This window comes from Caloenas nicobarica, chromosome 27 (assembly GCF_036013445.1).
Source record: "Caloenas nicobarica isolate bCalNic1 chromosome 27, bCalNic1.hap1, whole genome shotgun sequence".
Lineage (NCBI taxonomy): Eukaryota > Metazoa > Chordata > Aves > Columbiformes > Columbidae > Caloenas > Caloenas nicobarica.
In genome coordinates this window covers 191,388-214,206 of record NC_088271.1, presented here as the reverse complement: position 1 = coordinate 214,206, position 22,819 = coordinate 191,388, and the positions used below count along the sequence as shown (strand labels likewise).

General features: G+C 44.1%; 1 protein-coding gene across 4 annotated transcripts; it reads left to right on the top strand.

Moving 5' to 3' along the window:
• The first annotated feature begins 914 nt into the window (after positions 1 to 914).
• On the top strand, positions 915 to 18,053 carry MBD3 (methyl-CpG binding domain protein 3). 4 transcript variants are annotated; one of them, XM_065652653.1, is made up of 8 exons: positions 924 to 980; positions 5,621 to 5,677; positions 7,845 to 8,004; positions 9,664 to 9,801; positions 12,178 to 12,268; positions 12,728 to 12,905; positions 13,838 to 14,035; positions 15,625 to 18,053. In XM_065652653.1, exons 1-7 carry the CDS (start codon positions 925 to 927, stop codon positions 14,028 to 14,030), a joined length of 873 nt encoding a protein of 290 aa, XP_065508725.1. In that variant the 5' UTR covers position 924; the 3' UTR covers positions 14,031 to 14,035; positions 15,625 to 18,053. The 4 variants fall into 4 exon arrangements, with proteins under 4 accessions (XP_065508727.1, XP_065508725.1, XP_065508726.1 ...); XM_065652654.1 differs by lacking the exon at positions 924 to 980 and adding an exon at positions 1,312 to 1,438; XM_065652655.1 differs by lacking the exon at positions 5,621 to 5,677 and having other exon boundaries at positions 915 to 980.
• The last annotated feature ends 4,766 nt before the right edge of the window (positions 18,054 to 22,819 follow it).

Below are 22,819 nucleotides of genomic sequence, written 5' to 3'. Positions count from 1 at the left end.
GGGGGTGATTTTTGGATTATTTTCCAATAGAGGATTTCCAGCAGAGGTTAAACAGCCGCAGGAGGTGACGCAGCTGCCCTGGGGTAACTGCAGCGGGTGACTTGGCCGTCCAGGTTGTTTTTTTCCTGAAAAACTTTTCATCGCTTTCTCTTCACACAGTCTCTTCTCCAGAGCAAGTTTTAACTGCAGAATGGTTGGGGTTGAAAGGGACCTGTGGCGATCATCTCGTCCAACCCAGGGTCCCCAGAGCAGATTGCACAGGAATGCAGCCAGGGTTTGGTTTTTTTTTTTTTAAATATCTCCAGAGAAGGAAGCAGCACAACCTCCCTGTGCAATTTTACCCTTTTTTCTTGTTTTCTTTTTATTTTTTTTTCTGTTGTTGGTGATTTTGGGGTTTTTGTTTGTTTGTTTTTGTTGTTGTTGTTTGTGGGGGTTTTTTAATTTTGATTTTTGTTTGACTTGTTTTGTGTTTTGTTTGTTTCTTGGTGGGTTTTTGGTTTTTTGTGTGTGTGCTTTGTTTTAGTTTTTCTTTGTTTGTTCTGTGCTGGTGCGGTGGTGTTTGGTTTTTTTTATGGACCTCTTCCTGCCCGTTGTCCCCGCAGACGGGCTGTGGCCGCTCCCAGAGCGCTGCTGCTGAACGGGCAAAACGAGCCCGGAGGAGCCCCCTCAGAAAAGGCCCCTCGGGCAGGGCCGCCTTGCAGAACGGGCCGGTTCCTCCAAGCAGAGTCGGTGTCAGCGGGACGCAGGCTGCCTCTGCCCGGGTGGCCCGTGTGCCCCACGGCCCAGTCTCCAGCCCCGTGTCCCGGGGTGCGGGGCGCGGGTCCCGGTGGCGCCGGGGCTGCGGCGCGGGGCCGGGCCTGCAGGGGGCGGGAGCGGGCGGGGGGCGCGGGGCCGCCAGTGCGGCCGGGGCGGGCACGGGGGAAGATGCCCAAAGCGGCGCTGCCGGGACCCCGGGGAGGGGCGCGGCGCCCGGCGTTGAGGTGAGGCGGGGGACCCGCGGAGAGGGCGGTGGGTCCAGCTTTTCCCGCCGAGCGGGGCGGCGGGGAGGGACTATATCCCCCCGGCGTGCGCGGGCGGAGGGATCCAGTCGCGGCGGGAAGGCGGGACGCGGAGCCGGAGAAGGGGCGGGAGCGGAACCGCGGGGGCGGACGGCGCGGACCGGCCGCCTCACGGCGTGGAGGAGGCGGGAGGCCCGCGGCGCGGTGGTAGCGGGGCCAGGGCCCGGCGGGCAGCGGCGGAGGCCGCGCTGGGCAGCGGGACGAGCCGCGGCCTCGGCGCCGCCTCCTGGGGCCGGGGAAGGTGGGGGGGGATAGGAACCCGGCGGGGGGTTGGCGTGAGCGGCCGGAGCGTGGAACAGCCGGCGGCGGGAGGAGAGCGCGGCGGCGGGGAAGAGCCGGCGGCCGGAGGGAGCGGGCCGGGCCGCCATGGAGCGGAAGAGGTGGGAGCGCTCGGCCGGACCGCGGCGCCGCTGCCCTGGGCCTGGGGGGGGGCTCGGGTTGCGCTTCCCCGCGGTGGGGGCCGGGAGGAGGCGCCCGGTAGGTGAGAGGCGGACCCGGCCCCGCCTGGCGCTACAGGTGGAGGTGGTGGAGGGGCCGGCGGGGCTGTAGGTGCCGGTTGGTACCTGTGGGGATCGGTTCTGTAGGGGTGTGTGCGGGGTCTTGGGGGGGGCTCTGCCACCCCCCGTGTTGCTGTCAGCGACCTGCCGTGAGGCGATGAGCCCCGTGGGAGGGGACAGTGGCCTTTCGGGAGCCCCACTTGTCCCTCCAGAATGGTTTATGCCTTGCAAATAGTTTTGGGTTTTTTGGGGTTTTTTGTTTGTTGTTTTTTTTTTTTTTTTTTAATGTCAAACAAATGCGGTGTTTGCAAAGTAGCCAGGGTATTGGTGAGTGCGGTCACCTGCTTTCCTGGGGCTCTATCTGCTGCATTTTCTGTAAATTAAGGAATTTGGGGCAAGGCAAAGAAAGAAGCATTTGCTTTGCTGGGTGTCGATGTAGGTGAAGAGCCCAGGGCTCTGGGTGCCTTATCCCGCACGTATGGCTGGGGAGCTGCTCGCTCTGCCTGACGAATTTCTATAAAGCTGCATGTCTCATATGGCTGTAGGTGTGGGCCATATGGATCCTTCCCGCACCCACCCAAGGCCGCCCCGGCGCACCCACGGCCTGACGGGTGAAACTTGGGAGCTGCAAGAGCATAGCAGAACTTACCCAGGTGTCCTTAACGGCCTTCTCTAGTCAGCAAAATGCATGCGATCAACTTTCCGCACGTGTTAGGTTTCATTTTTTTAAAAAATCAGATTACAGCTGGGAGAAAAGCGTGTGGTGCTGGACGATGACGGAACTGGCAAATATCCTCGAGAGCGTAAAGCTGGAAGTGCCGGCTCCACGGCTGCATCCTGGAGAAGCACAGACCATCAGCGGCTGAAAGCTTGAAACATCCCTGGTTTTCCATGTACTTATTTTATTTGTAAAGTTGTGGTCTTGGAGCTGAGCTTAAAAAAGAGGGAGAGAGAGGATAAGTAGCATGTTTTTATTCCCAAATTATAATGGATTTTCCCTTTATATCAATTTGGACGGAGATCAAAGGTAGAATAGGGCTCTGCTACACTAATTTTTGGTTACTGTTGCATTTTGCATTACCTCAGAGTGGAAAATACATGTCAGGCAATTTATTAATCCCTCTACTATTTCTGCCTGTTGTTTACCTGGATGATTTTTTTTTAAATCTGGCTGCCCTGAACCTACAGATGCGGTATGTGTTTGTGGGAAATTTCGCGCATGGCTCGGAAACGAGTGCTCCTGTGCAACAACCAGCCTTAAGAATTAATGCCGAGCCGAGGGAATCAGCGACGGGGTGGCAGTTACCGCTTTCCAAACCGTTTTTCTAAGGCTGTTGTGCTTTCTATTTGGAGATTTCCTTTTGTAACCCCGAGTGCTCGCAGTACATTTTTCTGCAGGAAGGTTTCTGTCGAAGACGAGTTCTGCTTTAGGCGACAAGACAAATGACTTGTGCCGAGTGTGTTCAGCTCACGTGCGAGCCGGTTGCTGGCTGGAAATTAAACCCTCCTTGAGGTTTAAGTCCCTGGCCAGATTTTTAGCAGCAGTCCTACTACGGTGTTGCACTTACTGGCAGATGGTTGTGCAGAAATTTTTTTATCCGGATTCTGTTTTTTCATCTGCCTGTGGCTTAAGAGTTGGGAAACCCGAGAGGGTGTCTTGCTGATGTGGGGCTTGTGGGCTGAATTCGGAGAGAGCAGGAAAGGGGCAGGGATGCAGGATTTTGCGAAGCGTATTGAGGATTTTGCGAAAGCGGTGGGTTGTTTTTTGAGAGAGTTTTGGCTACGAAGGCTCCTTTCAAACTCAGTGTTCTCACTGAGGGGAAGGAGAATTTAGTGCTGCTTTGTGATGCTTTTCCTCATAGTATTTTTCTGCTGAAGGTTCGATGACCAAGTGTCTAAGAAGTCTGGGATTGCTGCTCCTCTCTGCTGCAAGGAGTTGGTGGCAGCGCTGCTCTGGAAAACTTAACAGATCTCTTGGGTGAAGCTTATTTTGTTGTGAATTTCTTACCTATGCAGCACCTATGTAAAAAGTTGAAGAGAACATTTTTAACACACCCCCCCCCCCCAAGTATATTTTGGTCTCTCTCTCTATATATATATATATATTTTTTTTTTGTTAAACTGAGCTCGTACTTTGCTATTTTTCAGTTGTTCTGTTTTACCCACAGCTCCCCCAGGGAAACTCTCATGATGTTTGAGATGAGCCTTATAAAAATGGCTCATTATATTTGTGCTTGTTCCTGCCACTCGGGTTCTTGTTTAGCAGTGGGGCGCCTCTGGAAATTTGAAAGATTTTGGTGTATTTATCATATGTATCAAAGTTGGTTTTGGGGGCGTTTGTTTGATTTTTGGTTTGGGGGGTTTTTTGGGGGGCTTGTTTTTTTGGTTTGTTGTTTGAGGGTTTTTTTGTGGTCAGAGCCCAAGTTACTGAACAAAGACAGCCCCATTGCCCTTCGCAGCAGCTCTTACCTGCTGCTGCTGGCAGTGGTGTGGGGCCACATGCACAGAAATATTTCTGGGGACAGCTGTTGTGGCAGGGAACAGCTCGATCCCCCGAGGCTGCTCCGTACAGAGCTGAGGACACCCATTTCTGGAGGGGCATGTGAAGATGTGATGTGGCTTATGGCAGCTGGAGTTGTCACCTTGTCACCTCGTTCCTAGCAGTGCTTTGTGCGAGCCTGTCCCAGGGTCACTGAGTTGTTGGAGTCTGGAACCACTGAGGCAGGACCTGGTGCAGGTGCTGCAGCCAGGGGTAACATGGGATGCTGGCGGTGACGGGGTGCGAGGCGTCCCAGGGTGCGTGTCCCTCCCTGGGATGTGGTGTCGGGGGGTTGTACAGCACCCACGGGGCCCCTGGCATCAGCCTTTGCCTGGGGCAGAGCTGGGGGGGCTGCGACTCCCCAGCTCTGCCAGGAGGGAGCATGATTGAAACGGGGAAGGAAAAACATTTTTCATTATACACGTCACCTCCCACCGAGGAAATGAGACGTAAGGGATATACCGTTGCTCTCTGTTTTCACCCAGCTGATTCCTGTCTCCATTTCTTTAAAAGGCACAGGTGACGCCTGGGTTTGTTCGGGTGGTTTTTTGTCTTTTGTCCCTCACTTTCCAAGTTGTGCAGATCTTCTGTGGGCTAAATGGGGAGAGTGGAGGGGAGGAGACTTGTGTAATGAAGGAGGAGGAGAGAGGGCCTGGGCTTGCAGTCTCTCTCTCCTTAAGAATCCAAGGCAGGAAACAAAGGCTGAGCTGCACATGGAGAGCAGCTGGCACCTGGCAGCGCCCGGCCCTTCAGTTGCCTAATCTGGCTCAATCCATGCCCAAAAAGTCCATGAAGAGCAGACAAGGGCGGCTGGGCTTGACTCACGCCAGCCCTCGCTCCTCTTGGCGTTCGTTTTGTTTGTGCTGCGCGAGTACATAATACTGTGGAGCTTTTGATGGACGAGCGTGTCAAATCGGTTGCAACTTTGCAGTTGCCTTGTTTTTTTGTAACACAGTGAAGTGTGAAAGACTTGAATTCAGGACCTGAGCGCAGCGTATTGCAGGATTATTTAGAATAGGATGGTTTTTTCCAGCTTCGTACCAAGATGTCTTTCTTCTGAGTCGCTTCAAAGTCTTTGTATATCAAGACCAGGAGTGCAGAACAAAGCTTTTGCTCCAAGTGGAGGGAGAGAAATTTCATATTTTGTGACATTTAAAGGGCACACAAGCGTTTTAATGATGTTCGGAATTCATAACTGCTGGTTTAATGTTTCCGTGCCTTGTGATGTGCAGCGAGCAATCCCGCTGCTCAAATTTTGTGGGTTTTGGCTGCCTTTTTTTTTTTTTCCCTCCCCACTTTGACCCTCTCGGGTGTCTGTAGGTGCCCTCAACAGCTGTATCATACCAAGGATGCTCCTGCCAGAGGGACCCCTGGAGCTCCAGAGCTGTTTGTATTCACTGAGCAAGTTCACCGTCAGTTAGAGTTGGAGCTTTGTTCCTCGTTCTGCCGTTGCTCCAGAGATTGGTACGGTTATTGCCTTTTTCAAGACATAATCAGAATAAAAGTTTTTCTTCTGAACATTTCAGTGCTTTTCCTTTGGGCCAAGCCTCCCCAGGAAGAGAAAGGACTCTGAGTCATTTCAGGTGGGTTTTTTTAGATGTATGTGGACTTTGAACAGCTTTTCAGATCCATTGCAAAATTACTACAACACGTACAAAACACAAAAGCCGAAGGGTTGCGTTCATTTAAAATACTGTCTCCGAGTGTATCTGGCTCTGTTCTGGAAGTTACACTGTGTTTCGAAGTGCACAATTCACTGTAATGTATTATTTTAAAAATTACTAAGGCACTAAACTGTAAGCTGGAGCTGCAGAGCAGTGTCATATTCTTCATGTATTCGGATTTTCTCGTCTTGGTTTCGCTTGTGGCAGTGATGGCTCTGGCCGAAAAGCTGCTGGAGCTGGTTATTCCTCTTTATCGATTGAGGCATGTAACTCCCTTTATATTTTTAAAATTGGCTTTAAATTTGAGTCTGGACCCAGTCTCTGTTCCTCTCTGCTTATTCCTCCTCTCTCTGTCACTTTCTTGCCTGTGCAGTTCCGTAGTGAACTGGTCCAGCTGAGGAATAACTAGTGATAAAGTGTTTCCTCCCGTTCTTCCTGCCCTCCAAAGATTGATTATTTTCCCCAGCTGATTAACTCTGCATTTGCATGGATGCTTTCATGCCTGAGCAGTAGTGGGGAGCAGATACAGGCTTTTAATACTTTGTTTCTTTCTGCTTTTTGTTTTAATCTATTTTTTTTTGCATGCACAGCCTACTTGGACTAATTGGTTTGCCACTGTCCCATACTAGAAATTCTATTCTCACATTATTTTTTTCAGACCTTTCCCCTAATAAAAGCCTCAGGGAAGCAGATAATGTGTTGTAAAGAGGCTTTTTTTCTGGTTTTTTTTAATCTTTGATGAGACTCCGGTGAGGCTGTCAATATCTACTCAGGGTGATATGTAGGTACCGCTTCTATACATCTCAAGTTCAACGTTTGGACATTGTGAAGTTGCTTTGAGTTGAGTTGTTGAACTTGCAGGTGCCACCGTTGTGTACGATGTTCGTGAGATCTTGCTGGGACGTGACCTGACGTTTTCTAAATGAGATCTGTGGTACATCGAGAGCGGAGGGTGTTTGCAGGTTAGAGAGGAAATCACTCCGCATCATGCAATCTGGCAGAAAAAAAAAATTCTAACACTATCTGCTCTTTAAAATAAGAAAATGGATAAATAGGAGTGGGGTGGTAATTGGCATTTTTGGTCTTTAACCCAACTAACCTGTGTTCAGTACGATATACATGGAAAGACCTGCTACCAGGTGGGTGCTAAGATTGAATATGCAAACCGCAAGATGCGGAAAACCAGAAGTGAGAGAAATTAAGGGAATAAAGAGGCGTCGTTATGATGCTAAGTAAAAACGTGAAGAATCCTTTGTGCTATACACTGTAGTCATAACGCATTGACTGATTTTTGCTTTATGCATAAAAAAAAAAAGAGCTTAACCTAGCAATGCTTTTTGTAGTAGTGGAAAAGGTTATATTAAAAAAAAATAAACACAACAATGAGGAGTTGGAGTAATATGTGCCTGCTTGGCACGCTGTAGGCTCTCGGGAGAAACCAGGTGTTTAAAAGAGAATATTTTCTGTTTCCTATTAATTGAAAGTTTTCCAAGGTTTTGACCTTTATCTTTGCATCACTTAAGCGTTGTAATTCTTTTCTCTGCGGCTTGTCAGCACTTAATTTCTGCTCTTGCTCCTTGCTACTGTGTAATCCTGAAGTTGAGTGTTCAGAATGCTACCAGAGATGTAACCAAACCTGTAAGTGCTGTTCGGGGGCGGGAAAGGGAGTCGGAGGAGACATTTGTGGTGCTAGTCAAACATAACACTCCTGGGAGAAGAAATTATGCTTGAAAATGGACATTTATTATTTGAGACAGCTGAGTGATAAGTATATCTGTGCTGATATCTCCCCTGTCAGTTATTGTGTTAATTATGCTGTGTTCATTTGTACCTGGTCTGAATCTTCCTCTTTACGTATAAAAACATTTTAACATGGTCTGCGCTTGTCTCTTCCACGGTAATCATGAGAAGGAGTTGATACAAAAGCCATAATATCCTTTTAGAGTTCAATGTGAGCTTCATTCTTGGGAGTTCAGCACATGTTTTTTTAAGAAGGAAATAAACTTGCATCTCCTGCATTACAGCTGGTATTGAAGTCCAGGGGGTTTTAATTTCCCTCCTTCTTTCTTTTCTGTATTTTTTTCAGCCCGAGTGGTAAGAAGTTCCGAAGCAAGCCCCAGCTGGCACGCTACCTGGGGAGCTCAATGGACCTGGGCACTTTTGACTTCCGCACAGGGAAAATGTTGATGAATAAAATGAACAAGAACAGGCAGAGGATGCGCTATGACTGTTCCAACCAAGCCAAAGTAAGACTGAGAGGCATGGGCAGCTTTTCGTTTTCCATTTGCTGTCGGAGTGGCCAGGCTGCCTCTCAGGACGATGTCCTAGTGTGAAAATTAAGCATTTTGTAATTAATGTTTGAAACTCAAGGTTATATGAAATAAGAACGTCTCTGTTATGGGGTGTTGGACAAATACTGCAATTCCCTGACTCTTCCAGGGTAGCGATGCCATGGAAGAATATTGCGATACTGTGAAATATTGTGGAGAGAGGGCTGGTGTCTTTCTCTCTTCCCTTCCCTGGAGAGTGAAATCGTCTTCTTGATCTCCTCTGGAGCCCTACATCTCCAGCTGGTCTGGTGGTTGGGCAGCAGCTCTGCTCTGACGTTCGGTTTTGGGGAGCGGGAAGGGGACAGCAGGGACCTCGGCCGTGCCAGTATCTCGGCTTTGGAATTGGTCTAAGAAGGGGATACATTTTGGGCAAAAAGCTGAAGAAACAGGAGGATGGTAAGGCCTGATTTTAGAACAAAATGAAAGGATCTGTGTTTAGCGCCTGGTGATTTCAGTTGTTAGGGTTTAGTCAGGATTACAGTGACGTTGGCATATGGCCTGTCTGCAGAGATCGGCTCAAGCCATTCCTAAGTTATCTTCTTCGGGTGCTAAAAGCTTTTTCAGAACCCAAAAGCTTATGTCTGTGCAACTCAACGTTAAATTTGGAAAACAGCATCATGCTTATTTTCTTAGTACGTCAGCCATTCAAGAATCGTCATCATCAGAGCAATCGGAACATTTACTTACAGCACTAGGTGCTATCGTGAGATTTGAAAACATTCCTTGCTGCAGAGACCAGCAGCTAACGCGCATCTCACAGGCTAAAAATTCGGCCCAAACCTTTCAATAAATGTACGAATAGTTACCACCGCCTTATAAATGGATTAGCACACATGATTCAGAATGATATTTGTCCTGAATACATCTTTTCTACATCTCATGAATAAATATGTTAAGCAGACACGATGTCTGTATCCTCAAGAACAAAGTGTGTCCTGTGGCTGTTTCTGGACTTGCCTGTTAGATCTTGGGAACGTGGAACAGTTTTCCTGTGTTCCCACTAACATAAAATGCGGTCTTGCATTAAAAACTTGATGTTTATCAACTCCGTTTAAAACCTGAGTTTTGTTAACTGAAAATAAAAAATGGTGATCAAGGTTCCAGCTGTATTGATTTGTTTATTGGTGTCCACAACAGGATTTAAGCAGAATGGTTGAGAATGGTTTCTGGATTCTAGTTATTATTTCTAATTATTACAAACATTGTATAGAAATCTTCTGGTTTAGTGATCTATAGGTGGCTTGTCAAAGTGAAAACTCAGTGTTCTGACTCCTAAATTCTGTCAAAATTGGGATAAAACCAGTGTGCATAAACTAGGGTGAGAGGATGTTAAGTAGAATGTGAAAGAGTGGAAAACTTATTTTAATTTTGATAGATCTAAGGCAAGATTTTAACACAGTTACGCATTTTTAGCTGTCTAACTCATACAGCTTGAGATCAGCCAAGTGTTCAAGTCCACGAACACTTTTTTCCCTGCTGTACATCTTTATGGCTGTAGCAGCATTTTAGCAAACTGAAAATATTTTTGTGTTTTTGTTTTGTTTTGTTTTCTCTCCTTTTGTTTGAAATCTTTAGGGCAAGCCCGATTTGAACACGGCGCTGCCTGTCAGACAGACGGCTTCCATCTTCAAACAACCCGTCACAAAGATCACGAACCATCCCAGCAATAAGGTGAAGAGTGATCCGCAGAAAGCTGTGGACCAGCCCCGGCAGGTAAGGATGGCAGCTTAGCAGCTTCTCCAAAATTAAGAAAACTCCAGGTTTTGCTGCTGGGAGGGTCCCAAAATAAACCACTTGAATTTTGTGATGCTGAGCAAATGGTCCGTGGCGATTTGAAGTCTCTTGATATTTCAGAAACAAGACCTTCCAGTGCTCCCAGCTTTTAAAATGGGAGCAAACGCCATTTCCAATCTATAATTAATATGCTGTCTGTACTGTGGCTTATTATCTACAAATTTAGACACATGTAACCACTTCAAGGGGACATTTGCATTGTGATTAGAATCACTGTCATATGTTCCAATCGTGTAAGAATTCTGTGTTTCAAGAAATCCCTGTTCCTGTACAGACCACGTACATGTAGAGCAAGGGATTGTACCCCCTGCACGGGCCTTCTTTTTTAGATGCGTATCTCGTTAGTAGTTAACTCCACCTGTATGAATAAGGTTATAAATTTACTTGGAAAATGTCATTATTAATACAAAATGTGTTATATATACAAAGTGTTTTCCATATCATGCAGCGTATTTACAAACAGCAGAATACACCAAATTGAAAGGAAATCTTTCAGCCTAATTTCTTCTGATGAAAGGATGCAAAAAAGTGTGTTTGGGACAAGTGGGGCTTAGAAGTTGGGTGCTGGGAAAAGAAGATGTACCTGTTCAAAGCAGCGCTTGGAAGGCATTCTCGTGTCTTTAATGGTCCCTGGAGCTGATGGCCCGTTGCCCCTGCAGAGCTCACACCAGGGATTCTGTGAATCTTCTCCTACAGTGAGTCCATCCTGATGGAAACGAGATGTTCAGCTTCATTAATCTGTTCAGACGCTGTCATCGGTATCAATTATCAGCAGATTTGAAACTCTTGCAGGTCTGGTGGAATGAAAATATCAATTATAAGCACATTTGAAACTCTTGTTGGTCTGGAGGAATTTAAAATGTATCATTCCAAGAGGGAAAGTGATTTCAATAAAACTTAAAAATACCCTATAAACTACCCACCTCTCACATTAAAACAGTTTTTTGCAAACTTAAAAACCGCCTTTCTGAAATGTGAGAGAGGTTCTATTTGAAACAGGGTTGGGTGGTTTGTTTTGGTGGTCGGTTTTGGTGTTGTGTTTCATTTTTTAAACAGGTTGGTGGGGTTTGGAGTGGTTTTCTAAGGAAGCAGAACATGTGTGTTAACAGTGTCGTTGCTACTCCTATAAAACTGACCTGTGTAGTTTTGCTGCTCACGTTACTACTTGTTGTAATGCAGCTTCCCAGACTCTGCTTGTGCTTTCTTTGTGTAATTCCTTTTATAACAACATTGAAGTTTGAGAAGGTCCTTTACACGTTTTTATATATGTGTGTGTATATATATAAAAATATAGATATACATATTGGTTTATCTATTTATATATTTGATTTTCTATTTTATAGTGTAGAATAGAGCAAACTTGCTCGTGTCTTTCTCTGCATTGTACATCTAAAAATCTGTTAAATTACAGCTTTAAAATATTTTACTGGATGAGTATATTTTAACCTCTGGTCAGCAGACTCCAGGTATTTCTTAAATATTTGAAAGCAGTGGCAAGTCCCATCACATGCTGGTGTAAAATTCACCTATTTGAAAGTCGCCGGCTAGAGGATATCCAGCCACTGTGGTTTGGGTGTGACCGTCCTTATTCCCCTTGTTGGGAGCTGGAAATCGGACAAATAATGAGAGTTCAGTTGCACTCGCATTTTGACAGGGAACACGTGGTTGAGGTAAATCATTAGTTTCTCAAAATCTACATAAAATTGCTTGCTTTCAAGACAAATGGTACTCCATCTATATTCATTGCTCATCCTCGTACATATAGATTGAGAGTTGAAGGTGTATCTAGGTGTAGTATCCGACTACACCAAACCAGACGTTTGCATGTTCTTAAGCTTGAGGAGAATCTGTGATTTAAAACATGGTGAAGGACCAGATGTGTTTGTTGTCATGAGACATAAATAAAATAACGCTTGACCTTAGAAAGAGGTTGGAGAAAATCCGTACGTTCCTTAACTTCTGTGGTAGATGTGAGACAGCAAGAGGAAAAGGAGCGTTAAAAAAAAAAAAACCTATGCACACTCTGGGCACTTTTGCTGTTCCAATTCAGTACCAGCCCCTGGATGAAAAAAAAAAAATAATGTATTTTTCAGGGCAGCAGATCAGGACAGAGTTGTCGTGGGACTGATTGACGATGGGGATTGTCCCCTGACACGCAGACCCTTCTGTCGTAAATCCAATATCAAACTGTCTGCAGCAGCGTTCTTCTCTTTTTTTGACAGTAAGCAGGTGCTTTGTGTAGTTGTCGATTCCGTTTCTCCGTTTTGTGCCAATAAAAGCTTTCTTTGCTGTCAGCTCTTCTGGGAGAAGAAATTAAGTGGACTGAACGCTTTTGACATTGCAGAAGAGCTGGTGAAAACAATGGACCTTCCAAAAGGTTTACAAGGTAATTGGAGTCTGCCCTTACCCCGGAGGGTGGCGTTTTGATACTGATCAGTGGCGATCAGAAGATACTGGGTTTGACATCCTTATTCTATGGCGCTCCTGGTGTTGTGGACTGTTCCCGCTTTGGCTGGAAGGCTCCATGCCGAGGGCGTGCTGCAGCAAAGCTTCTTGACTTTTTGTTCATTTTCCAGAAACAGAATGCAAGCAGCTTCCATTCCCTTTTTTTGTTTGTTTTGCTTTGTTTTTTAATGTAACAGAAGAAGGAATTGATCTAGGTTTAAGTAACCTTGCAGGGAGTAGTACAGGTGCTGTTATAAATCTGTCCTAAAGATTTCTGTTGTGTTAGCTCTCTAAATGACAGTACGTGCCTTGCGATTAAAATTTAAATAACGCTTGTTGTCTTGATTTGCTGTTCTGTGTCTGCTGTGATGTCAATTATCATTTTTCCTCCCAATTTTAGGGGTTGGACCCGGTTGCACCGATGAAACCCTTCTCTCTGCTATCGCCAGTGCTCTGCACACCAGCACTATGCCCATCACTGGCCAACTCTCCGCGGCCGTGGAGAAAAATCCAGGTGTTTGGCTCAACACCTCCCAGCCGCTTTGCAAAGCGTTCATGGTGACAGATGAAGATATTAGGTATTTGCTGGAAATATCACTTACTCTCTTGGAACAAGGTTTCTTGTGGTAAAAAAGTTTCAGCCTCTGCCATATCTTTTTTTTTTTTTTTTTTTTTTTTTGCAATAGCAAGTTTAGATGTTTGGTGGAGCGCTGTGGCTTGCTGAATTTACTTGAATGCTTCTTTATCAGTAGAATAGAAAAGACTTGTTAGATGAAGCTGCTCTTGTACAAGCATGTCCTTAAAGCCCATTATTTTTTATTTTGCCCATGCTCAGTTACTCTGAGGTTTCAGGTTCATATTTGTTTTTCGTGTCAGAGTAAGTCTCCTTTTATTGAAAAAAAAGTCTGAATTTAAGTAACCTTGATTAAGGCACCTCTAAGCAAAGAAGGGATTGGAGAAATCCTGAACAGTGCAATTTGATTCTCCTCACCGTACTCTGTCTCAGCACAGGACCAAAGAAAAGCATTTAACTGCTGCTGTGGCAGCGAACAAGGATGCAGTTTATTTAGATATACCTTGCTTCCTGTAAGTAGTTATATTGCTAAATCGAGACTGGAGAAATTCAGCTTTAAGCACTTCATAGAGAACTTAATATACCAAGGATGCTAACCTGAAAGCAGGTAGGAATTGCTTTGACTGTTTGATAAATCTTTTTGAGTTACAGGATGACTTTTTTATGCTTGAGTTATACATGAATGACGTGGAAAAATGGTCTGTTTTTAACCTTATGATTTCCTGTGGCTGAGATGAAATAGGAGTACCGAGAGCTGGATTGTTCATCGCTTCTTTACTGTGACTTGGCAGAAAAGGAGCTGTAAAATTTAAGGTTGTGACTCAAAAGGAGAACAAGCAAAAAAGATCCAGCCGGTCCAGATCCCTTATTTATAAGATTCCTTGCCCTTGAAAGAGGAATTGAGGATTGATGTCAGCGTTGGTTGATTTGTGGCAGGAAGCAGGAGGAGCTGGTGCAGCAGGTGAGGAAGAGGCTAGAGGAAGCTCTGATGGCCGACATGCTCGCCCATGTGGAGGAAATAGCGCGAGATGGGGAAGCTCCTTCAGAGAAAGGAGGAGGCGAGGAAGAAGGAGAAGAGGAAGAGGAGGAGGAGGAGCAGGACCATGACCAGGAGATGGAGAACGTATAGTCCAGGTAATGTGACAGCATCTCTTCTCACCTTAAACTGGACTTCACTGAAGGCAGAAATGATTTCAGAAGGAATCTTAGTCTATATTGACAAATCTTTGCTTTTTAGCTCGCACTTTTAATTGTGGAGTAGGCGTGCTTGCAGGAAAAATCAAATATTTTGACGTGTGTGGTGTCTGTTGAGTCCTTGTGTTGTCACGGGCCTTATATCTGTGTCAGGTGGGCTAAATGTGTAACCAGAACGTACGTAAGTTCTTGAAGCATCAAGCTGTCTTGAGCATCAATTCTTAAAAAAATATCTTGTAATGTCATTTTTCCCCCTATTTATCTGTTCTTATTACAAGCAAGAGGACACCCTGGGCAGACAGGGCAGCTGCCGTCTCATGGATTCAGTTTCTCCCCCTGCCTGTGTTTTTCTCTCACTTTTGCATTTTTAATACGCGTTTTCTTGCGGGGTATGTTAGAGGGCACATTTGTGGAATTTTTTAAGATAATGTTTGTAGGAAGTTAGAAAAGGGCAACCTGACCATCCAAAGAGGGAAGCTGCTAAAAAGCTTCCCGTGTGGTGGGAATTCATAGACTGAAAATAAGAGAAGAACGAAGGTATTAAACATCTGGAAACATCCGAAAAGTTGATGATAGTAGTAACTGCAGGATTCACAGAAATGTGCCTTTACATTGTGTGTCCCTTAAAAACATCGCAAAGGGCTCGTTTTCGAGAATATCTCTGACTTTCACTTGTGCACTGGAGCTCTTCTTCAAAGGCGCAAGTAGAATTTTAATTGTCTTGTAAGCAAAAAATAGCTCTTAATAATGAATTGTTACTGTGTAGTAATGCAGAAAAAATCAGATATCTGAGGCCAAGTCAAGAGGCACCAATGGGAATTCTCTTGAATAAGATCATAGAGTTGTTTCGGTTGAAAAAGACCTCTAAGATCATGGAGTCCAACTGTTAAATGTTGCATGTGGGGACAGTGCACTGTGCTATGAAGCAGAGTTTTTCCTTGCTGGTTCCTTTGATGTAACCCTAGCCAGGAGCACTGTATATATAATCAGTGGAGCTCATGCTGATTTTAATATTTTATTGTTTTAAGTTTTAGCCTAAGAAAAGCAATTAGTGTTCTGTCATGGAAACAGGGTGGCCAATACCCTGAGTGCTTTGTTATGTAGACTCCAGAGCCTGGGAGGCAAGAACCAAGAATGTGGAGGGGAAAAAATATGAACTTTTAGGATGAATAACAGAAGAAAAGCCCCCTTAGAGGGAGCGGCAGCTGTATTTCAGGTAGAAGGGTGATTTATGTTAAGCAATCCTCCAAGCTGGAAGGTTGATTATAACACGAGATCTGTTTGGCCTTTGGGAGATACCATCTTATATCTGGGCTGTCTTACCACATCACTAACAGGAGCTTTATTTGGACAAAGATCTGGCGACAGCAAAGAACCAGGACTAACCATCTGCTGAAGGTGAAAAACAGGAGATAAAGAAATAGATATTTTATGGCAATGGTGCTTTATTCTTTTAAGGGCTCGCTAGCTATAAAGATACATTAATAAAAAGTTCTTCTTGACTTACAAGCTTGATTTTTCTTTTCTAGGGAGTTCCATCTAAGAATTCCCAGAATAAACCCTATCAGCAGGGTCAGCACAACGATTTACAAAGCCAAGAGTGTCTGCCGAGTGAATTGCACCAACAATCCAACCGAACCTATGAGCATTTTGACGTGCGCTTCAGGAAACGTCGAGAAGCTGACGGTTAATTCATTGCTGGGTAGTTTTGAGGATGGAACTTGACTAAACTCTACTCCCCCTCCTTTTTCTAAAGGGGTAGGGTAATTGGGAATGCGAAAGTGGGAGGGAATAAAGGAATATAAAATGGTGGGAGGGAAAATACTAGGAACCAAATTTCCTGTCCTTTGTGTTTTGTTTTGTTTTGGTTTTTTTTAATTGTGGGTCAGTGATGGATGATACATTTTAAAGCTTTTTCTATTGAAGTACCTTTAACAATGACCCATTGAAACAATTTTATCTCCAACGTGAGAGTTGTTTCACTCCTTGGCTACTCTGCTGTAGGCTCCATGTTTGTACCGGGCTGTAGGGAGGTCATTTTACGTTGCGGATTGTCATTCCCCTGGTCAATTTGGGTCACCAAATTTCCTTTTCCTCGCAAGACCACATTGGTCTTGGAAGCGTCATCTCAGAGATGAACTGCCGGTGCCTCTTCCACCTGAGGTTTTGATTAGTAGAGGAAGTTAACTTGAGGAATTGATCATACAATTGTTTTTTTTAGTTAGTTCCAGCACCACACGAACGCACTGCGGTGCGCGTTTTTGATCCGGAGTTGTGTGTTGTACGTCCAAGTGTAGCCGAATAGAGTTTCGAAGATAAATACACCTGCTCCGTGGTATATTTTGCTTTGGTTTAAGTCCGCTTGGAAGGACCTTCTCAACTCAGAATGGAAGGATGACTCATTTCTGACTGACGATGAGGAAAAACTTCTGTTCTCTTCTGGTGCCAAGAACCCTGACCTCTGTTTCTGTATGTGTGGAGGGAAGGGGGATCCATTCCATTAGGTGTGTCTACACATCTGCTTTCGTCTGCAGTAATGTTCTGACCTCTTTTAAAAGAAGAAAGGAAAAAGGTTGATTTTTCTATAATATCTAAAAAAATGAATTTAAAGCTTTTTATTAAGTGTGAAATCTTTCTTATTTGCATGTGCAGTGAAGTGACCGGCGTTTTGTGTCCAAAAATGAAATTATGTGAAACCTGCCTTAATGTGTTTTTATAAGTATTTGGCTTCACCGTGGGTACCTTGATTGATTCCTTGGTCTCTTCTAGTACGTCTGTGAGCATATTGGGGTAACTTGGAGCTAAAAATGGATTTATCTGGGGAGGGAGGATAGGGAGAGGGAAGGAAGATGGGAGTTTATAGCTTGGAGAATGCATTGACTGGGTTGCAAAAGTTATTTTAGTCTTAGGGTATCCATTGCATAATTTGTGCATGGACGTCTTGGCTGAGAGTACAGTATAAAGTGATGGATTAAATATTGCGTATCCCCAAACTTGGGGAAGAAAGTAGCTCCCAGAGCCTTTATCAGGTAGGAATTATTAGTGGTGACACGCGGAGAACTGCCCGGGAAGTAGCTCAGTCACCTTTGGGAGTAGTTCAGCATAGGGATTGGAATAGGTTTAAGCTCCTTGAAAAATATCCCATGCCAAAGTGATTGATATACTGTATTTTAACTCTTTTTGTAGAGATTTGAAAATGCAAAATTCTTTGGTATTGCTCATTGGGAGTACTGCAAGAAGACTGAATTGTACTTCGCGCTGCTGTACCAGGGATTGCTTTGGGGAACCTCACCTGGTACTGCAGCCAGTGACAATTATTTTCCTTTTTGAACAGTCTGTTACGGTTATTCTGTAAATCTGTCCTCTTGTGTTGAATTAAATGTTTCTCACAAAGCAGAGGTTCCTCTAGTCTGCATCGAGCCCTTACCCGCAGTTTGTGTGCTCTGTTCCTTCCGGTTATTTCAGTGGAGACGCTCTTGAATTTTTATAGTATCTAGTGATGTTTTTATTTACTTGAATTTGAATATATTGTAAGCATAAATAGCACCAAAACTTAGATGATTGAGATGTCGATACTAATATTTTGATGCATTGGATATCAGGTTTAAATTACTGCCAGTTTGTGTGCCAGCTTTTTTGTTTTCACCACCCTACTGTCCCCGTCCAGCTCTTTCTTTCCTTCAGTCCTGTAAAAAGTTGATCAGTGTTTTCATTCATATGGAGAAGCTGATTGTTCAAAGTATCAAAATGGTGCCCAAAACTCCTATCACATCGAAAGAAGCCTAAATAACTCTACCTGCTTATCAAGACAGGTGAGTAAATAAAATATTCCGTTGAAATGACCCTGATGTTTTGCTCATATTGCTGCAATAATAACTGGATTAGTTTGTCTTATCACAGCCTATTGCCATGGACGTGACCGATGGGTTTATAGTGCTTTGCCATCGCTGAATATACCCCCAGGATGGACACAGCAGGTGATATTTGAGGTCTCTTGTTGAGCAGATGATGAGTAAAGAACATATTTAAGAAAAATAATTGAGTGGAATTGGGGTAAAACTCACTCTTTATAATATACAGCAGTTGTTACATGAAAATATATTAACAGCGGCATTGCCTGTTCTGTCTGAGATAAAGTGCATTTGCTTGGAGAGTACTAGTGAGGGGATAATTTTGAAACTAAAAATTTTTTCTATCAATGTTAATGACACCTCCTTGTTGCCCTCAAATATTATAAACGTAATACAGAGCCGCAATATGAAATAGCCGTAGGTTTGCTCTGCTTGCATCGGTAAATGATTTTGATTATTTTCTCCAAAAACGATAGCACTGAACTGTAGATGGGTAGTTATCTTGAGATAGTTTAATCCTCTTTGGACACAATATATAAGTGTATTCTAATGGCCCTAATGCAGCTTCTCTGAGGGGTGGGATCTCATCCAGTGCAGCTGAGGTTTTGCATCTTTTTCTGTAGCTGGTGTAATTTTGGCTACGCACCGTGGGCGCTCACAAAAGCTCCGTTTCTTCTGCTGTGTCATGCTCAGTCAGGTTTTTCTCGTTTTATCAGAAAACGGCTGCCTGCCAAATTCTGGGGGACAGGTTGGAGATGGGGGATGGACTGGTGTGGTTAATGTTGGTAGACAGGATAAAAACCCTCAAAATGCTGTTTGCAAAGGTAACTTTGTATAAATATAGCCTCCTCGTTATTTAAAACTTCCGATTTTATCTTGTGCAAAGTGTGTTGGAGCTGTTTCGTTAAGATGGCTTAATTTTTTTTTTTCCTCTGCCTCATTTTGCAAATCTAAGAAAGTTAAAGGGGATGTGATTATCCCCCTGTTTGTATTACAAGTGTTATTTTTACTGAATTTTAGTCAGACGACATTTTTTGCAATCAATAAAAATAGTAAATTTGCACAGAGATTGGTACAGTCTGGGCCTGCAGAGCTTTTGTAGGCGGTTCTGCCCAGGAAAAGTTATCTTGATTCACATCTGAAATTGAACTTGCCGAATGGGCTGTTGGGCAGGAAGAGGGAGGGGTTTTCTTGCTCAAAGACTGAGCACACCAGGATGGGGAATCGGTCGTGGATGACACGGCTGGACCACGGAACATCGGCGTGTTAAACCCGCGTACGGAGCCTTCGGCCGCGAGCTGTTTTCTAGTGGTAGTATTACATGAAAACTATTTTTGAAGTTAGAATTCATGGCTAAATGTACGCTCTTGTTCTACTTCCCGTGTAGCAGATACTAACTTTCCAAATCAGAAATGTATTTTCATCAGGAAAACACATTTTAGTTACTGTGGAACAGAAAGCACTGTGTACCAGGCAGACTTTGCTAAATGAAAGCTTTTCATTAATGCTGGTTTATCAGCTACTGGTTGAGGTAATTTTGCTTCTTTATAGGTCTAAGAGACTGTCCTAATGTTCTCTTCTATAAAGAAAAGGTTGAATGTGTGAGTGCAAACTTTAAAAAAAGGTAGATGTGTTTTGCAGCTCTCTCGCTGAAAACTAATCTTGCACAAGCTTGCTGTGGTCATTTGAGGAGTGGAGGGAACGGGGAGTGAGCTGTCCTGTTAGTTAAAAGTTTTGTTGGCTCAAATTAGTATTTGTGCCAGTCCTGTGAAAGGGGCCTGGTCGCACAGCTCAAGGCTGCATCCACGCATTTGTAAAAGATTTGAAATCCACCGATGCTGCTGCACAGAGCTGCTGGGTCACCTTGCCCTGTGCCGTGTAGCTCTGTGGTTCGGTCTCTCTGCCTTAAGATTTTTATCCTTCAAAACAGACAAGCTGTTCACCTGGAGCTTTCTGCCCAGACTTATTTCTGTTATTGGATATTACTTCTAATATTCTATCCTGAAACTTCCTGACCTTATTCATTCCTGTCTAACTTTGTCGTGTCCTGCTTATCAACCTCAAATTCTTCTGTTAAGATCATTATGAAATATATTTTTGCCTTCCTTCCTTCCTGTTTGCCGTTGAACATTACCTCTGTGGCAACTGCAACGCTTCTTTACTTGAGAATGTATTTTTGCAAGTTACTGACGAAATTCCTACCCAGCGGCTCCGTCCAGGCTCCGCGGCAGCACCAAGGGCTTCGCAGCGACTGTTGCAAGTGGTTTATTTTTTGTTTTGTTTTGTTTTTACTCCACTCCCACTCTTTGCTACTTTGCAGGAGGCAGCTAAAGCAGAACATCCAAAAGGATAACTAGTCTTTGAGCACTTCTGAGTCCTGTCCTTTTTGCCTGGCTTTAAGGAGAGCCCATTCTATCTAGACTAATGCTCCCGATCCTCAAAAAGAAGGTAGGATAACATGTTTAAAGGGGGAGAGGGCAGGAGAGTGTTTGTTTGTTTAATGAAGAAAAAGTAAGTTTTTCAGGGTTAATTCTCCAATCAAACAATCTTATTTATTTGAGATTACATCCAAAAGAACAATCTCCAAGAATCCAGAGTGCCCATGCAAATCCTTGGGTGATACCACTTATAAATAAATATAAAGTGCGTCTTCTCGGCTGTTGTCCCTGTGAACAGAAATTTCTGCGTACGCTGGAACCGCATCTTAACAGAGTCTTGTGGTTGGTCAAGGTTCCTGGTGCTGCGTATTTTAGCACCCCGCTTTAAATAAGTATGCAGACAGCCATGAGAAGCTGGTGCGCTAATTCTGCAGCACAAAAAATAATGTCCTGGAGCTAAAAATGTGGATTTATACTCGGATTAGCAAGGATCAACTCCGTGCCCTTGAACTAACGAGCGAAAACCGTTCCCCTTCAGCCTGACCCCACGGCTGGCTGGAGTATTATGAGAGAACAGCACAGAACAGCATTTGCCAAATGATGTTTACAGTGATAGAGCATTTATGAGAATGAGGAGAAAAAAAACCCCAACATTTCGAACTTCAGAATGACCCAACAAATTGTACTTGAAATTGTCAGAGTTACTGGTTAGCAATTGAATTTGGTATTGATGAGTACTGGTCTAGCACTGACTGCTAGTCGTAAATAATACTTAGCAAGAATGGTAGATTAATATTTATTTAATTCATTAAATAAATATCTTGTTTAGTGGATTTTTCTTACCTTGCAAAGTCACAAGTGGAGATAGTTTGAGATCGTGCAGAGCTGGAACAGTGGGGCAGTGAACGACCTCTTAACTGGTTTGTCTCTAGTGGCAAGAACCGGGAACTGCTCAGCCGTAGGAATCTGATGTCATTTGCATATGCAAATTACAGGTGTTCTGATAAATAGACCCACAATGTTGAGCTTTCAGAAGGAGATGAACACCAAAAAGTTATTACTTGGTTTTGTTTGTAATTTGAGTCCAGTTCTATGTCCTGAATTGGCCCATCGAGCACATTTTATGGGGTTTAGTGATCTGAAGGGCTGCAAAACTTGAAAGCTTAATACTCCATCTTTCGTATTTTTCATGCTTTTGTTTGATCTGCAATTAATTCATAGTTTTGCATCAAGTGGCCGCTCCACAACTTCTCAGAAGTCATTACCTGAAAGCTAGATTCTTCATTAATGGAATGTGTGAAAAAGATGTTTGCTAATGACTTCCGCCAAAGTGCCTTTTTTTTTTACGTATAATGTGGTGCTGGTGATACAAAGAGGTAACAGAAAAAAGCCTGTTCAGTTTGTTGGTGCCAAGAGGATCCCAATTGTTCATATTCTGAGTTATTTAGCAGTTGGTCAGTTGTAGCATGTGCCCTTACCTCAGTTTTTGCCTGTCATGCTGACATTGAGCCTCATCCCCTTGAACCGTCTCCGTAAGTTGTTCCCTCTGTCAGCTACTTCGGGAGCTGATTGATCTCAGACTTAGGTCACTTTTCAACTTGGAGATCTTGTCAATCTGTCTGGCTCCACCTACATGCAGTGATTCAGCTCCTGATGTGCTGAAATATTCCCTTCGGCCTTCCCACGCACAGGGAAGGACTTTTTTTTCTTTCTTTTTTTTTTTTTTTAATCATTCTTTTCCAGGCTGCATCACCTCCTGTGCTGTGCTCAAAGCCTGGCTTTTTTTGCACGATGTTTGCATGTGCTTGAAGAAGCGGAGTCTGATCTCCTGGAGAGTGAGAGGAGCAACTACAGTTGTTCTCTAACAGTAATTTTTGCCCCTAAACTTTGGATCACATTTATAGCATTTGGTTAATTTAGGCAGATGGATAACTGGGGTTTTTTTTGGTTTCTTGGGGAGGGAGGGTTTCCCCGATGTGTTCAGTGATCCGCTCTTCAGGGGCTAGTTTGCAAAAGGGTGGTCTTTATAGCAAAGTAGATATTCTAGTTTGGATGTTGGAACTTCTGCCTTTGTACACTTGACCTGGAATAAGAGCAGCTGTTGCCGAATTGTGCTTGGGAGAGTTCGTTTCGCACAGCTGTGTTGGTACTAATGAATCTGCTGCAGCTATATTGCTGTTTCTCCATACAGAAAACAGCTTAACAGGCTGTTCCACCTCAGCTTTGCTTTGGCACAGTGTTCTTTAATTCCTGGTACATGTACAGGGGATTGTGTTGGTCACTTTAGTAAACATCTTTTTTTTTCTGTGGGTGATCAGAGACCAAACAATTACATGCAGCACAAAGAGGCAGAAGGAGTAGTTGTGAATGAGCTGCCTGGAGGGATGGGCTTGGAAACCAAAAGCATGTGCCTTCTGTCTTCTCTTGCGTTCAAGGAAATCAGATTTTCTGTATGGTTGTGTTTTGGTTGTGCTGAAGAACTCCTCTAATTTGTG

What these genes read in the sequence shown, in the direction of transcription:
- MBD3 (XM_065652653.1), top strand. Translation starts at nt 925, where the DNA reads ATGCCCAAAGCGGCGCTGCCGGGACCCCGGGGAGGGGCGCGGCGCCCG. An exon ending in CTGTGGACCAGCCCCGGCAG is followed by an intron (nt 9,802 to 12,177) that starts GTAAGGATGGCA and finishes CTTTGCTGTCAG; the next exon opens with CTCTTCTGGGAGAAGAAATT. An exon ending in GTGACAGATGAAGATATTAG is followed by an intron (nt 12,906 to 13,837) that starts GTATTTGCTGGA and finishes GATTTGTGGCAG; the next exon opens with GAAGCAGGAGGAGCTGGTGC.